The following is a 17804-nucleotide window of genomic DNA, read 5'->3' as shown; positions in this document are numbered from 1 at the left end:
CATGTATACATATATTCGGTCATCATTGAATCGTATTTATTGAGCGCTGACTGGGCGGAGGAGGATTTCACTCATATACATATATACAGATATTCGGTCATCATTGAATCGTATTTATTGAGCGCTGACTGGGCGGAGGAGGATTTCACTCATATACGTATATACAGATATTCGGTCCTCATTGAATCATATTTATTGAGCGCTGACTGTGGGCGGAGGAGGATTTCACTCATATACATATATACATATATTCGGTCATCATTGAATCGTATTTATTGAGCGCTGACTGTGGGCGGAGGAGGATTTCACTCATATACATATATACAGATATTCGGTCATCATTGAATTGTATTTATTGAACACTGGGAGGAGGAACATTTCACTCATATACATATATACATATATTCGGTCATCATTGAATCGTATTTATTGAGCGCTGACTGTGGGCGGAGGAGGATTTCACTCATATACATATACACAGATATTCCGTCATCATTGAATCGTATTTATTGAGCGCTGACTGTGGGCGGAGGAGGATTTCACTCATATACATATATACATATATTCGGTCATCATTGAATCGTATTTATTGAGCGCTGACTGTGGGCGGAGGAGGATTTCACTCATATACATATATACAGATATTCGGTCATCATTGAATCGTATTTATTGAGCGCTGACTGTGGGCGGAGGAGGATTTCACTCATATACATATATACATATATTCGGTCATCATTGAATCGTATTTATTGAGCGCTGATTGTGGGCGGAGGAGGATTTCACTCATATACATATATACATATATTCGGTCATCATTGAATCGTATTTATTGAGCGCTGACTGTGGGCGGAGGAGGATTTCACTCATATACATATATACAGATATTCGGTCATCATTGAATCGTATTTATTGAGCGCTGACTGTGGGCGGAGGAGGATTTCACTCATATACACATATATTTGGGTGGAGGAGGATTTCACTCATATACATATATACAGATATTCGGTCATTATTGAATCGTATTTATTGAGCGCTGACTGTGGGCGGAGGAGGATTTCACTCATATACATATATACAGATATTCGGTCATCATTGAATCGTATTTATTGAGCGCTGACTGTGGGTGGAGGAGGATTTCACTCATATACATATTATATACATATATTCCGTCATCATTGAATCGTTTTGAGCGCTGACTGTTGGCAGAGGAGGATTTCACTCATATACATATGTACATATATTCGGTCATCATTGAATCGTATTTATTGAGCGCTGACTGTGGGCGGAGGAGGATTTCACTCATATACATATATACATATATTCGGTCATCATTGAATCGTATTTATTGAGCGCTGACTGTGGGCGGAGGAGGATTTCACTCGTTCATCATTGCATCTATCTATTGAGCGCTTACTGCGGGCGAAGGACGGGCCTAAGCGCTTGGGAAGGACTAGTTGGCAACAGAGAGATTCATTCATTCATTGCATCGTATTTATTGAGCACCTGCTGTGGGTGGAGCACTGGGCTAAGCGCTTGGGAAGGACAAGTTGGTGGCATACAGAGACGATCCCTACCCAACATTCATTCATTCGTATTTATTGAGCGCCTACTGTGTGCAGAGCACTGGGCTAAGCGGTTGGGAAGGACAAGTTGGCAACATAGAGAGATTCATTCATTCATTCAGTCAGTCATATTTATTGAGCGCCTGCTGTGTGCAGAGCACTGGGCTAAGCGGTTGGGAAGGACAAGTTGGCAACATAGAGAGATTCATTCATTCATTCAGTCAGTCATATTTATTGAGCGCCTGCTGTGTGCAGAGCACTGGGCTAAGCGGTTGGGAAGGACAAGTTGGCAACATAGAGAGATTCATTCATTCATTCATTCCATTGTATTTATTGAGCGCCTACTGTGTGCAGAGCACTGGACTAAGTGCTTGGGAAGTCCAAGTTGGCATCATATAGAGACGGCCATTCATTCATTCAATCGTATTTATTGAGCGCCTACCGTGTGCAGAGCACTGGACTAAGTGCTTGGGAAGTCCAAGTTGGCATCATATAGAGACGGCCATTCATTCATTCAATCGTATTTATTGAGCGCCTACCGTGTGCAGAGCACTGGGCTAAGCACTTGGGAAGTCCAAGTTGGCATCATATAGAGACGGTCATTCATTCATTCATTCAGTCGTATTTATTGAGCGCTTACCGTGTGCAGAGCACTGGACTAAGTGCTTGGGAAGTACAAGCTGGCATCATACAGAGAGGGCCCCTACCCGACATTCATTCATTCACTCAATTATATTTATTGAGCGCCTGCTGTGTGCGGAGCCCTGGGCTAAGCAGTTGGGAAGTACAAGTTGGCAACATCTAGAGATTCATTCATTCATTCATTCAATCGTATTTATTGGGCGCCTGCCGTGTGCAGAGCCCTGGGCTAAGCGCTTGGGAAGTCCAAGTTGGCATCATATAGAGACAGTCATTCATTGATTCATTCAATTGTATTTATTGAGCGCTTACCGTGTGCAGAGCACTGGGCTAAAGCGCTTAGGAAGTCCAAGTTGCCATCATATAGAGACGGTCCCTACCCAACATTCATTCATTCATTCAATTATATTTATTGAGCGCCTACCGTATGCAGAGCACTGTGCTAAGCAGTTGGGAAGTACAAGTCGGCATCATATAGAGACGGCCATTCATTCATTCAATCGTATTTATTGAGCGCCTACTGTGTGCAGAGCACTGGGCTAAGCACTTGGGAAGTCCAAGTTGGCATCATATAGAGACGGCCATTCATTCATTCAATCGTATTTATTGAACGCCTACTGTGTGCAGAGCACTGGGCTAAGCACTTGGGAAGTACAAGCTGGCATCATACAGAGACGGCCCCTACCCGACATTCATTCATTCATTCAATTATATTTATTGAGCGCCTGCTGTGTGCGGAGCCCTGGGCTAAGCGGTTGGGAAGTACAAGTTGGCAACATCTAGAGATTCATTCATTCAATCGTATTTATTGAGCGCCTGCCGTGTGCAGAGCCCTGGGCTAAGCGCTTGGGAAGTCCAAGTTGGCATCATATAGAGACAGTCATTCATTCATTCATTCAATTGTATTTATTGAGCACTTACGGTGTGCAGAGCACTGGGCTAAAGCGCTTAGGAAGTCCAAGTTGCCATCATATAGAGACGGTCCCTACCCAACATTCATTCATTCATTCAATTATATTGAGCGCCTACTGTGTGCAGAGCACTGGGCTTAGCGGTTGGGAAGTACAAGTCGGCAACGTATAGAGATTCATTCATTCAATTGTATTTATTGAGCGCCTACTGTGTGCAGAGCACTGGGCTAAGCGGTTGGGAAGTACAAGTTGGCAACATATAGAGATTCATTCATTCAATTGTATTTATTGAGCGCTTACCGTGTGCAGAGCACTGGGCTAAGCGCTTGGGACGTCCAAGTTGGCATCATATAGAGATGGTTCCTACCCAATATTCATTCATTCAATTATATTTATTGAGCACCTACCGTGTGCAGAACACTGGGCTAAGCGCTTGGGAAGTCCAAGTTGGCAACATATAGAGATTCATTCATTCAGTCGTATTTATTGAGCGCCTACCGTGTGCAGAGCACTGGGCAAAGCGCTTGGGAAGTCCAAGTTGGCATCATATAGAGACGGCCATTCATTCATTTATTCTATTGTATTTATTGAGCACGCTTACCGTGTGCAGAGCACTGGACTAAGCGCTTGGGAAGTCCAAGTTCGCATTATACAGAGACGGTCCCTACCCGACATTCATTCATTCATTCATTCAATTATATTTATTGAGCACCTACTGTGTGCAGAGCACTGGACTAAGCGCTTGGGAACTACAAGTTGGCAACATATAGAGATTCATTCGTTCAGTCGTATTTATTGAGCGCCTACTGTGTGCAGAGCACTGGGCTAAGCGCTTGGAAAGTCCACGTTGGCAACGTATAGAGACATTCATTCATTCAGTCATATTTATTGAGCGCTTACCGTGTGAAGAGCACTGGGCTAAGCGCTTGGGAAGTCCAAGTTGGCAACATAGAGAGACGGTCCCTACCCAACATTCATTCATTCATTCAGTTATATTTATTGAGCGCCTACCGTGTGCAGAGCACTGGGCTAAGCAGTTGCGAAGTACATAGATAAATACGATTGCATTGAATGAAGAAATACAATTGACTGACCGCTCTGTGCACAGTAAGCGCTCAATAAGTACGAGTGAATTGAATGAAGAAATACATATATAGCTGCATATATGTATATATGTTTGTACGTATTTATTACTCTATTTATTTTACTTGTACATATTTATTCCATTTATTTTATTTTGTTAATACGTTTTGTTCTGGCGCCTGTCTCCCCCTTCCAGACTGTGAGCCCGCTGTTGGGCAGGGACCGCCTCTCTATGTTGCCAACTTGGACTTCCCAAGCGCTTAGTACAGTGCTCTGCACACAGTAAGCGCTCAATAAATACGACTGAATGAACGAATGAATGACCGCTCTGCACACAGTAAGCGCTCAATAAATGCGATTGCATTGAGTGAAGAAATACAATTGACTGACCGCTCTGCACACAGTAAGCGCTCAATAAATACGATTGCATTGAGTGAAGAAATACAATTGACTGACCGCTCTGCGCACAGTTAGAGCTCAATAAATACGATTGGATTGAATGAAGAAATACAATTGACTGCTCTGCACACAGTAAGTGCTCAATAAATACGATTGAATTGAATAAAGAAATACAATTGACTGACCGCTCTGCGCACAGTGAGCGCTCAATAAATACGATTGAATTGAATAAAGAAATACAATTGACTGACCGCTCTGCGCACAGTAAGCGCTCAATAAATACGATTGGATTGAAGAAATACAATTGACCACTCTGCGCACAGTAAGCACTCGATAAATACGATTGGATTGAATGAAGAAATACAATTGACTGCTCTGCACACAGTAAGCGCTCAATAAATATGATTGAATTGAATTAATACAATTGACCGACTGCTCTGCATACAGTAAAGTGCTCAATAAGTATGATTGAATTGAATAAAGAAATACAATTGACTGACTGCTCTGCGCACAGTAAGCGCTCAATAAATACGATTGGATTGAATATATACAATTGACTGACCGCTCTGCACACAGTAAGCGCTCAATAAATACGATTGGATTGAATGAAGAAATACAGTTGACTGCTCTGCACACAGTGAGTGCTCAATAAATACGATTGAATTGAATAAAGAAATACAATTGACTGAGCGCTCAGCGCACAGTAAGCGCTCAATAAATACGATTGAATTGAATAAATACAATTGACTGACTGCTCTGCACACGGTAAAGCGCTCAATAAGTATGATTGAATTGAATAAAGAAATACAATTGACTGCTTTGCGCACAGTAAGCGCTCAATAAATACAATTGGATTGAATATATGCAATTGACTGACCACTCTGTGCACAGTTAGAGCTCAATAAATACGATTGGATTGAATGAAGAAATACAATTGACTGCTCTGCACACAGTGAGTGCTCAATAAATACGATTGAATTGAATAAAGAAATACAATTGACTGACCGCTCTGCGCACAGTAAGCGCTCAATAAATATGATTGGATTGAATGAAGAAATACAGTTGACTGACCGCTCTGCGCACAGTAAGCGCTCAATAAATGCGATTGAATTGAATAAAGAAATACAATTGATTGCTCTGCGCACAGTAAGCGCTCAATAAATGATTGAATTGAATAAAGAAATACAATTGACTGACCGCTCTGCGCACAGTAAGCGCTCAGTAAATATGATTGGATTGAATATATACAATTGACTGACCGCTCTGCACACAGTAAGCGCTCGATAAATATGATTGGATTGAATGAAGAAATACAATTGACTGACTGCTCTGCGCACAGTAAAGCGCTCAATAAGTACGATTGAATTGAATAAAGAAATACAATTGACTGACCGCTCTGCGCACAGTAAGCGCTCAATAAATACGATTGAATGAATGAATGAATGACCACTCTGCACACAGTAAGCGCTCAATAGAAACGATTGAATTGAGTGAATAAATGCAATTGACTGACCACTCTGCGCACAGTAAGCGCTCAATAAATACGATTGGATTGAATGAAGAAATACAATTGACTGACCGCTTCGTGCACAGTAAGCGCTCAATAAATACGATTGAATTGAATAAAGAAATACAATTGACTGACCGCTTTGCGCACAGTAAGTGCTCAATAAATACAATTGAATGAATGACCGCTCTGCACACAGTAATCACTCAATAAATACAATTGAATTGAATAAAGAAATACAATTGACTGACCGCTCTGCGCACAGTAAGCGCTCGATAAATGCAATTGAATTGAATAAATACAATTGACCGATAGCTCTGCGCACAGTAAGTGCTCAATAAATATGATTGAATTGAATAAAGAAATACAACTGACCTCTCTGCGCACAGTAAGCGCTCAATAAATACGATTGAATTGAATGAAGAAATACAATTGAGTGACCGCTCTGCGCACAGTAAGCGCTCAATAAATACGATTGCATTGAATGAAGAAATACAATTGACTGACCGCTCTGCGCACAGTAAGCGCTCAATAAGTACGATTGAATTGAATAAAGAAATACAATTGACTGACCGCTCTGTGCACAGTAAGCGCTCAATAAATACGATTGAATTGAATAAATACTATTGAGTGACCGCTCTGCGCACAATAAGCGCTCGATAAATACGATTGAATTGAATGAAGAAATACAATTGACTGCTCTGTGCACAGTAAGTGCTCAATAAATATGATTGCATTGAATGAAGAAATACAATTGACTGACCGCTCTGTGCACAGTAAGCGCTCAATAAATACGATTGAATTGAATGAATAAATACAATTGACTGACTGCTGTGTGCACAGTAAGCGCCCAATAAATACGATTGAATTGAATGAAGAAATGCAGTTGAGTGACCGCTCTGCGCACAGTAAGCGCCCAATAAATGCGATTGAGTTGAATGAAGAAATACAATTGACTGACCGCTCTGTGCACAGTAAGCGCTCAAGAAATATGATTGAATTGAATAAAGAAATACAATTGACTGACTGCTCTGCGCACAGTAAGCGCTCAATAAATACGATTGAATTGAATAAATACTATTGAGTGACCGCTCTGCGCACAGTAAGTGCTCGATAAAGACGATTGAATTGAATGAAGAAATACAATTGACTGCCGTGCGCACAGTAAGCGCTCAATAAATACGATTGCATTGAATGAAGAAATGCAATTGACTGACCGCTCAGCGCACAGTAAGCGCTCGATAAATATGATTGAATTGAATGAAGAAATAAATTGACTGACCGCCGTGCGCACAGTAAGCACTCAATAAATACAATTGAATTGAATGAAGAAATGCAATTGACTGACCGCTCTGCGCACAGTAAGCGCTCAATAAATACGATTGAATTGAATAAAGAAATATAGTTGACTGACCGCTCTGCGCACAGTAAGCGCTCAATAAATACGACTGAATGAATGAATGAATGACCGCTCTGCACGCAGTAAGCGCTCGATAAATACGCTTGAATTGAATAAAGAAATACAATCGACTGACCGCCGTGTGCACAGTAAGCGCTCAATAAATACGACTGCACTGAATGAAGAAATGCAATCGACTGGCCGCTCCGCCCACGGTAAGCGCCCAATAAATGCCACCGCTTGACCGGCCGCTCACCTAGCGTGCGTGCGCTCAATCAATCCTATTTATTGAGCGCTTACTGTGTGCAGAGCACTGGACTAAGCGCTTGGGAAGTCCAAATTAGCAACATCTAGAGACGGTCCCTACCCAACAGTGGGCTCACAGTCTAAAAGTCTAATAAATGCCCCCGACAGAGGACCAGGGGCGGTTATCGGAGTGTGAGATTCATTCATTCATTCAATCATATTTATTGAGCGCTTACTGTGTGCAGAGCACTGGACTAAGGGCTTGGGAAGTCCAAGTTGGCAACATCTAGAGACAGTCCCTACCCACCGGCGGGCTCACAGTCTAGAAGGGGGAGACAGACAACAAACCAAAACATATTAACAAAATAAAATAAATAGAATAAATATGTGCAAATAAAATAAATAAGTAGAGTAATAATCTAGAGACGGTCCTTACCCAACAGCGGGCTCACAGTCTAGAAGGGGGAGACAGACAACAAACCAAAGCATATTAACAAAATAAAATAAATAGAATAAATATGTGCAAATAAAATAAATAAGTAGAGTAATAATCTAGAGACGGTCCTTACCCAACAGCGGGCTCACAGTCTAGAAGGGGGAGACAGACAACAAACCAAAGCATATTAACAAAATAAAATAAATAGAATAAATATGTACAAATAAAATAAATAAGTAGAGTAATAATCTAGAGACGGTCCCTACCCACCAGCGGGCTCACAGTCTAGAAGGGGGAGACAGACAACAAACCGAAACATATTAACAAAATAGAATAAATATGTACAAATAAAATAAATAAGTAGAGTAATAATCTAGAGACGGTCCCTACCCAACAGCGGGCTCACAGTCTAGAAGGGGGAGACAGACAACAAACCAAAACATATTAACTATATAGAATAAATAGAATAAATATGTACAAATTAAATAAGTAGAGTAATAATCTAGAGACAGTCCCTACCCAACAGCGGGCTCACAGTCTAGAAGGGGGAGACAGACAACAAAACATATTAACAAAATAAAATAAATAGAATCAATATGTACAAATAAAATAAATAAGTAGAGTAATAATCTAGAGACGGTCCCTACCCAACAGCGGGCTCACAGTCTAGAAGGGGGAGACAGACAACAAACCAAAACATATTAACAAAATAGAATAAATATGTACAAATAAAATAAATAAGTAGAGTAGTAATCTAGAGACGGTCCCTACCCAACAGCGGGCTCACAGTCTAGAAGGGGGAGACAGACAACAAACCCAAACATACTAACAAAATAAAATAAATAGAATAAATATGTACAAATAAAATAAATAAGTAGAGTAATAATCTAGAGACGGTCCCTACCCACCAGCGGGCTCACAGTCTAGAAGGGGGGAGACAGACAACAAACCAAAACATATTAACAAAATAAAATAAATAGAATAAATATGTACAAATAAAATAAATAAGTAGAGTAATAATCTAGAGATGGTCCCTACCCACCAGCGGGCTCACAGGCTAGAAGGGGGAGACAGACAACAAACCGAAACATATTAACAAAATAGAATAAATATGTACAAATAAAATAAATAAGTAGAGTAATAATCTAGAGACGGTCCCTACCCACCAGCGGGCTCACAGTCTAGAAGGGGGAGACAGACAACAAACCAAAGCATATTAACAAAATAAAATAAATAAGTAGAGTAATAATCTAGAGACGGTCCCTACCCACCAGCGGGCTCACAGTCTAGAAGGGGGAGACAGACAACAAAACATATTAACAAAATAAAATAAATAGAATAAATATGTACAAATAAAATAAATAAGTAGAGTAATAATCTAGAGACGGTCCCTACCCACCGGCGGGCTCACAGTCTAGAAGGGGGAGACAGAAAACAAACCAAAACATATTAACAAAATAGAATAAATATGTACAAATAAAATAAATAAGTAGAGTAATAAATGCATATAAACAAATATATATACAGTGCTTAGGAGAGTGCCTGGCACGTAGTCTCCCCCTCGTCCCCCTCTCCATCCCCCCGTCTTACCTCCTTCCCTTCCCCGCAGCACCTGTATAGATGTATATATGGTTGTACATATTTATTACTCTATTTATTTATTTGTTTATTTATTTTACTTGTACATTTCTATCCTACTTATTTTATCTTGTTGGTATGTTCGGTTCTGTTCTCCGTCTCCCCCTTTTAGACTGTGAGCCCACTGTTGGGTGGGGACTGTCTCTGTGTGATGCCAATTTGTACTTCCCGAGCGCTTAGTCCAGTGCTCTGCACATAGTAAGCGCTCAATAAATACGATTGATTGATTGATTGATTGATAGTAAGTGCTTGACAAATACCATAAAATACCATAAAAAAGGCCGGCCAAAGTGGCCAACTGTGGCCCCATTCTACCTCGCCTGATGGATCCCTTCTTGAGAAGCAGCGCGGCTCAGTGGGAAGAGCCCGGGCTTTGGAGTCAGAGGTCACGGGTTCAAATCCCGGCTCCCCCAGTTGCCAGCTGGGTGACCTTAGGCAAGTCACTTAGCCTCTCGGGGTCTCAGTTACCCCATCTGGAAAATGGGGATTAATCAATGAATCAGTCAATCGTATTTATTGAGCGCTTGCTGTTACCTTTGTGCCAGGCGCTGTACTAAGCGTCGCCGCCCCCCCAAATGACGTCTTCTCCTCTCCCCCCCCCCCGCAGAACAACCCTCCGCTGAAGTCGCGCAGCTTCTCGCTGGCCTCCCCGGGGGACGGGAGCTCGCCCACGGCCCAAAGGCGGCCCAGCCGGTCCGCGGGGAGCCTGGCCGGCCTTCCGGGCCTCTCCAGGAGGGAGCCGCTCCAGCTGGACCACCTGATCCAGGTGCAGGAGGTGGGTAATAATGATAATAATAATAATAATAATCAATCAATCAATCGTATTGATTGATGATGAATCAATCAATCGTATTGAGCGCTTACTGTGTGCAGAGCACCGGACTAAGCGCTTGGGAAGTCCAAGTCGGCAACATCTAGAGATGGTCCCTACCCAACAATCAATCAGTCAATCAATCAATCGTATTTATTGAGCGCTGACTGTGGGCAGAGCACTGGACTGAGCGCTTGGGAAGTCCAAGTTGGCTACATATAGAGACGGTCCCTGGCTCACAGTCTAAAAGGGGGAGACGGAGAACAAAACCAAACATACTAACAAAATAAAATCAATCGATCGTATTTATGGAGCGCTTACTGTGGGCAGAGCACTGGACTAAGCGCTTGGGAAGTCCAAGTTGGCAACATCTAGAGACGGTCCCTACCCAACAGTGGGCTCACAGTCTAAAAGGGGGAGACGGAGAACAAAACCAAGCATACTAACAAAAGAAAATAAATGGAATAATAATAGTAATAATAATAACAACAATAATAATAATGGCATTTATTAAGCGCTTACTATGTGCAGGGTGCTGTTCTAATCAATCAATCAGTCATATTTATTGAGCGCTTACTGTGTGCAGAGCACTGGACTAAGCGCTTGGGAAGTCCAAGTTGGGAACATAGAGAGACGGCCCCTACCCAACAGTGGGCTCACAGGCTAGGAGGGGGAGACAGAGAACAAAACCAAGCATACTAACAAAAGAAAATAAATGGAATAATAATAGTAATAATAATAACAACAGTAATAATAATGGCATTTATTAAGCGCTTACTATGTGCAGGGCGCTGTTCTAATCAGTCAATCAATCAATCGTATTTACTGAGGGCTTACTGTGTGCAGAGCACTGGACTAAGCGCTTGGGAAGTCCAAGTTGGCAACATCTAGAGACGGTCCCTACCCGACAGCGGGCTCACAGCCTAGAAGGGGGAGACGGACAACAAAACCAAACATACTAACAAAATAAAATCAATCGATTGTATTTATGGAGCGCTTACTGTGGGCAGAGCACTGGACTAAGCGCTTGGGAAGTCCAAGTTGGCAACATCGAGAGACGGTCCCTACCCAACAGCGGGCTCACGGTCTAGAAGGGGGAGACGGAGAACAAAACCAAGCATACTAACAAAAGAAAATAAATGGAATAATAATAGTAATGATAATAACAACAATAATAATAATGGCATTTATTAAGCGCTTACTATGTGCAGGGCGCTGTTCTAATCAGTCAATCAATCAATCGTATTTATTGAGCGCTTACTGTGTGCAGAGCACTGGACTAAGCGCTTGGGAAGTCCAAGCTGGCAACATCTAGAGACGGTCCCTACCCGACAATGGGCTCACAGTCTAGAAAGGGGATACGGAGAACAAAACCAAACATACTAACAAAATAAAATCAATCAATCGTATTTATTGAGCGCTTACTGTGGGCAGGGCACTGGACTAAGCACTTGGGAAGTCCAAGTTGGCAACATCTAGAGACGGTCCCTACCCGACAGCGGGCTCACAGTCTAGGAGGGGGAGACGGAGAACAAAACCAAACATACTAACAAAATAAAATCAATCGATCGTATTTATGGAGCGCTTACTGTGGGCAGAGCACTGGACTGAGCGCTTGGGAAGTCCAAGTTGGCAACATCTAGAGACGGTCCCTACCCAACAGTGGGCTCACAGTCTAGAAGGGGGAGACGGAGAACAAAACCAAACATGCTAACAAAATAAAATCAATCGATCGTATTTATTGAGCGCTTACTCTGTGCAGAGCACTGGACTAAGCGCTTGGAAAGTCCAAGTTGGCTACATATAGAGACAGTCCCTACCCAACAGTGGGCTCACGGCCTAAAAGGGGGAGACGGAGAACAAAACCAAACATACTAACAAAATAAAATCAATCAATCGTATTTATTGAGCGCTTACTGTGGGCAGAGCACTGGACTAAGCACTTGGGAAGTCCAAGTTGGCAACATCGAGAGACGGTCCCTACCCAACAGTGGGCTCACGGTCTAGGAGGGGGAGACGGAGAACAAAACCAAACATACTAACAAAATAAAATCAATCGATCGTATTTATTGAGCGCTTACTCTGTGCAGAGCACTGGACTAAGCGCTTGGGAAGTCCAAGTTGGCTACATATAGAGACAGTCCCTACCCAACAGTGGGCTCACGGCCTAAAAGGGGGAGACGGAGAACAAAACCAAACATACTAACAAAATAAAATCAATCGATCGTATTTATTGAGCGCTTACTGTGTGCAGAGCACTGGACTAAGCGCTTGGGAAGTACAAATTGGCAACATATAGAGACGGTCCCTACCCGACAGCGGGCTCACGGTCTAGAAGGGGGAGACAGAGAACAAAACCAAACATACTAACAAAATAAAATAAATAGAATAATAATAATAATAGTAATAATAATAACAACAAAAATAATGGCATTTATTAAGTGCTTACTATGTGCAGAGTGCTGTTCTAAGCACTGGGGAGGTTACAAGGTGACTTCCCAAGCGCTTAGTCCAGTGCTCTGCACACAGTAAGCGCTCAATAAGTACGATTGATTGATTGATTGATTGATTGATCAGGTTTCCCCCGGGGGGCTCACAGTCTTCATCCCCTTTTCACGGATGAGGTAAGTGAGGCCCGGAGAAGTGAAGTGACTTAATAATAATAGCGATGGCATTTATTAAGCGCCTACTAATCCCCATTTTACAGATGAGGTCACTGAGGCCCGGAGAAGTGAAGTGACTTAATAATAATAATAGTGGAATTTATTAAGCGCTTACTATGTGCAGGGCACTTTTCTAAGCACTGGGAAGGTTACAAGGTGACTTCCCAAGCACTTTGTACTTCCCAAGCGCTTAGTCCAGTGCTCTGCACACAGTAAGCGCTCAATAAATACGATTGATTGATTGATTGATCAGGTTTTCCCCTGGGGGGCTCACAGTCTTCATCCCCTTTTCACGGATGAGGTAAGTGAGGCCCGGAGAAGTGAAGTGACTTAATAATGATAATAATAACGATGGCATTTATTAAGCGCTTACTATGTGCTGGGCACTGTTCTAAGCGCTGGGGAGGTTACAAGGTGACTTCCCAAGCGCTTAGTCCAGTGCTGTGCACACAGTAAGCGCTCAATAAATGCGATTGATTGATTGATCAGGCTGTCCCCCGGGGGGCTCACAGGCTTCATCCCCTTTTCACGGATGAGGTAAGTGAGGCCCAGAGAAGTGAAGTGACTTAATAATAATAATGATGGCATTTATTAAGCGCCTACTAATCCCCATTTTACAGATGAGGTCACTGAGGCCCAGAGAACTGAAGTGACTTAATAATAATAATAGTGGAATTTATTAAGCGCTTACTATGTGCAGGGCACCGTTCTAAGTGCTGGGGAGGTTACAAGGTGATCAGGTTGTCCCACGGGGGGCTCACAGTCTTCATCCCCATTTTACAGATGAGGTCACTGAGGCCCAGAGCAGTGAAGTGACTTAATAATAATAATAACGATGGCATTTATTAAGCGCTTACTAGGTGCAGAGCACTGTTCTAAGCGCTGGGGAGGTTACAAGGTGATCAGGTTGTCCCACGGGGGGCTCACACTCTTCATCCCCATTTTACAGATGAGGTCACTGAGGCCCAGAGAAGTGAAGTGATTTAATAATAATAATAATAATGATGGCATTTAGTAAGTGCTTTCTATGTGCAAAGCACTGTTCTAAGCACTGGGGAGGTTACAAGGTGATCAGGTTGTCCCACATAGGGCTCACACTCTTAATCCCCATTTTACAGATGAGGTCAGTGAGGCCCAGAGAAGTGAAGTGACTTAATAATAGTGATGGCATTTATTAAGCGCTTACTATGTGCCAAGCACTGTTCTAAGCGCTGGGGAGGTTACAAAGTGATCAGGTTGGCCCAAGGGGGGCTCACAGTCTTCATCCCCATTTTTTACAGATGAGGTAACTGAGGCACAGAGAAGTGAAGTGACTTAATAATAATAATGATGGCATTTATTAAGCGCTTACTATGTGCAAAGCACTGTTCTAAGCGCTGGGGAGGTTACAAGGTGATCAGGTTGGCCCACGGGGGGCTCACACTCTTCATCCCCATTTTACAGGTGAGGTCACTGAGGCCCAGAGAAGTGAAGTGACTTAATAATAATAATGATGATGGCATTTAATGAGTGCTTACTATGTTCAGAGCACTGTTGTAAGCGCTGGGGAGGTTACAAGGTGATCAGGTTGTCCCACGGGGGGCTCACAGTCTTCATCCCCATTTTCCAGATGAGGGAACTGAGGCCCAGAGAAGGGAAGTGACTTGCCCAAAGTCACCCAGCTGACAAGTGGCGGGGCCGGGATTTGAACCCGTGACCTGTGACTCCAAAGCCCGGGCTCTTTCCACTGAGCCCCGCTGCTTCTCTAAGGGCTTAACGAAATACCGTAATCATTATTATTATATGTGCCGGGGGCGCTGGGAAGCAAGTACGAGCGATGCAGAAGGGAGACGAGAGAGAGGAGGGCTAATCAATCAATCAATCGTATTTATTGAGCGCTTACTGTGTGCAGAGCACTGTACTAAGCGCTTGGGAAGTCCAAGTCAGCAACATCTAGAGACGGTCCCGACCCGACAGCGGGCTCAAGTCTAGAAGGGCTTAGTCCGGGAAGGCTTCTCGGAGGAGATTCCGAGCTGACTCTCCCTCTGTCCCCCTTCCTCCCCCCCATCTATCAAGAGTATTTATTGAGCGCTTCCTGTGTGCACAGCACTGTACTGAGCACTTGGGAGAGGGCACTAAAACAGTATCCTCCTTTTCCCACTCCCCCCGAGTCCTCACATTAATAATAATAATAATAATGATGGCATTTATTGAGCGCTTACTGTGCGCACAGCACTGTACTGAGCACTTGGGAGAGGGCACTAAAACAGTATCCTCCTTTTCCCACTGCCCCCGAGTCCTCACATTAATAATAATAATAATGATGGCATTTATTGAGCGCTTACTGTGTGCACAGCACTGTACTAAGCAGTTGGGAGAGGGCAATTAAACAGTATCCTCCTTTTCCCACTCCCCCCGAGTCCTCACATTAATAATAATAATAATAATGATGGCATTTATTGAGCGCTTCCTGTGTGCACAGCACTGTACTAAGCACTTGGGAGAGGGCAATTAAACAGTATCCTCCTTTTCCCACTCCCCCCGAGTCCTCGCATTAATAATAATAATAATGATGGCATTTATTGAGCGCTTACTGTGTGCACAGCACTGTACTGAGCACTTGGGAGAGGGCAATTAAACAGTATCCTCCTTTTCCCACTCCCCCCGAGTCCTCACATTAATAATAATAATAATAATGATGGCATTTATTGAGCGCTTACTGTGTGCACAGCACTGTACTAAGCACTTGGGAGAGGGCACTAAAACAGTATCCTCCTTTTCCCACTCCCCCCGAGTCCTCGCATTAATAATAATAATAATAATGATGGCATTTATTGAGCGCTTACTGTGTGCACAGCACTGTACTGAGCACTTGGGAGAGGGCAATAAAACAGTATCCTCCTTTTCCCACTCCCCCCGAGTCCTCGCATTAATAATAATAATAATAATGATGGCATTTATTGAGCGCTTACTGTGTGCACAGCACTGTATTAAGCACTTGGGAGAGGGCAATAAAACAGTATCCTCCTTTTCCCACTCCCCCCGAGTCCTCACATTAATAATAATAATAATAATAATGGCATTTATTGAGCGCTTCCTGTGTGCACAGCACTGTACTGAGCACTTGTGAGAGGGCACTAAAACAGTATCCTCCTTTTCCCACTCCCCCCGAGTCCTCGCATTAATAATAATAATAATAATGATGGCATTTATTGAGCGCTTCCTGTGTGCACAGCACTGTACTAAGCTCTTGGGAGAGGGCAATGAAACAGTATCCTCCTTTTCCCACTCCCCCCGAGTCCTCGCATTAATAATAATAATAATGTTGGCATTTATTGAGCACTTACTGTGTGCACAGCACTGTACTGAGCACTTGGGAGAGGGCAATAAAACAGTATCCTCCTTTTCCCACTCCCCCCGAGTCCTCGCATTAATAATAATAATAATAATGATGGCATTTATTGAGCGCTTACTGTGTGCACAGCACTGTACTGAGCACTTGGGAGAGGGCACTAAAACAGTATCCTCCTTTTCCCACTCCCCCCGAGTCCTCGCATTAATAATAATAATGATGATGGCATTTATTGAGCGCTTACTGTGTGCACAGCACTGTACTAAGCAGTTGGGAGAGGGCAATTAAACAGTATCCTCCTTTTCCCACTCCCCCCGAGTCCTCGCATCAATAATAATAATAATAATGATGGCATTTATTGAGCGCTTACTGTGTGCACAGCACTGTACTAAGCACTTGGGAGAGGGCAATTAAACAGTATCCTCCTTTTCCCACTCCCCCCGAGTCCTCACATTAATAATAATAATAATAATGATGGCATTTATTGAGCGCTTACTGTGTGCACAGCACTGTACTGAGCACTTGGGAGAGGGCAATAAAACAGTATCCTCCTTTTCCCACTCCCCCCGAGTCCTCACATTAATAATAATAATAATAATGATGGCATTTATTGAGCGCTTCCTGTGTGCACAGCACTGTACTAAGCACTTGGGAGAGGGCACTAAAACAGTATCCTCCTTTTCCCACTCCCCCCGAGTCCTCACATTAATAATAATAATAATAATGATGGCATTTATTGAGCGCTTACTGTGTGCACAGCACTGTACTAAGCAGTTGGGAGAGGGCAATTAAACAGTATCCTCCTTTTCCCACTCCCCCCGAGTCCTCACATTAATAATAATAATAATAATGATGGCATTTATTGAGCGCTTCCTGTGTGCCCAGCACTGTACTGAGCACTTGGGAGAGGGCACTAAAACAGTATCCTCCTTTTCCCACTCCCCCCGAGTCCTCGCATTAATAATAATAATGATGATGGCATTTATTGAGCGCTTACTGTGTGCACAGCACTGTACTAAGCACTTGGGAGAGGGCAATTAAACAGTATCCTCCTTTTCCCACTCCCCCCGAGTCCTCGCATTAATAATAATAATAATGATGGCATTTATTGAGCGCTTACTGTGTGCACAGCACTGTACTAAGCACTTGGGAGAGGGCAATTAAACAGTATCCTCCTTT

At 43.0% G+C, this 17804-nt stretch overlaps 1 protein-coding gene across 1 annotated transcript in view; it reads left to right on the top strand.

Moving 5' to 3' along the window:
* Positions 1-17804, top strand: part of OSBPL11 (oxysterol binding protein like 11) — a 104323-nt gene that overhangs the window by 13847 nt on the left and 72672 nt on the right. Inside the window, exon 5 of the mRNA XM_038750536.1 lies at positions 10428-10595. Coding sequence (XP_038606464.1) covers positions 10428-10595 — 168 coding nt within the window. The remainder of the gene's footprint in view (positions 1-10427; positions 10596-17804) is intronic.

The sequence above is a fragment of the Tachyglossus aculeatus genome, chromosome 1 (genome assembly GCF_015852505.1).
Source record: "Tachyglossus aculeatus isolate mTacAcu1 chromosome 1, mTacAcu1.pri, whole genome shotgun sequence".
Taxonomy (NCBI): Eukaryota; Metazoa; Chordata; class Mammalia; order Monotremata; family Tachyglossidae; genus Tachyglossus; species Tachyglossus aculeatus.
Note: the sequence above shows the minus strand (reverse complement) of the source record. Positions and strands in the feature narration are given on the sequence as shown.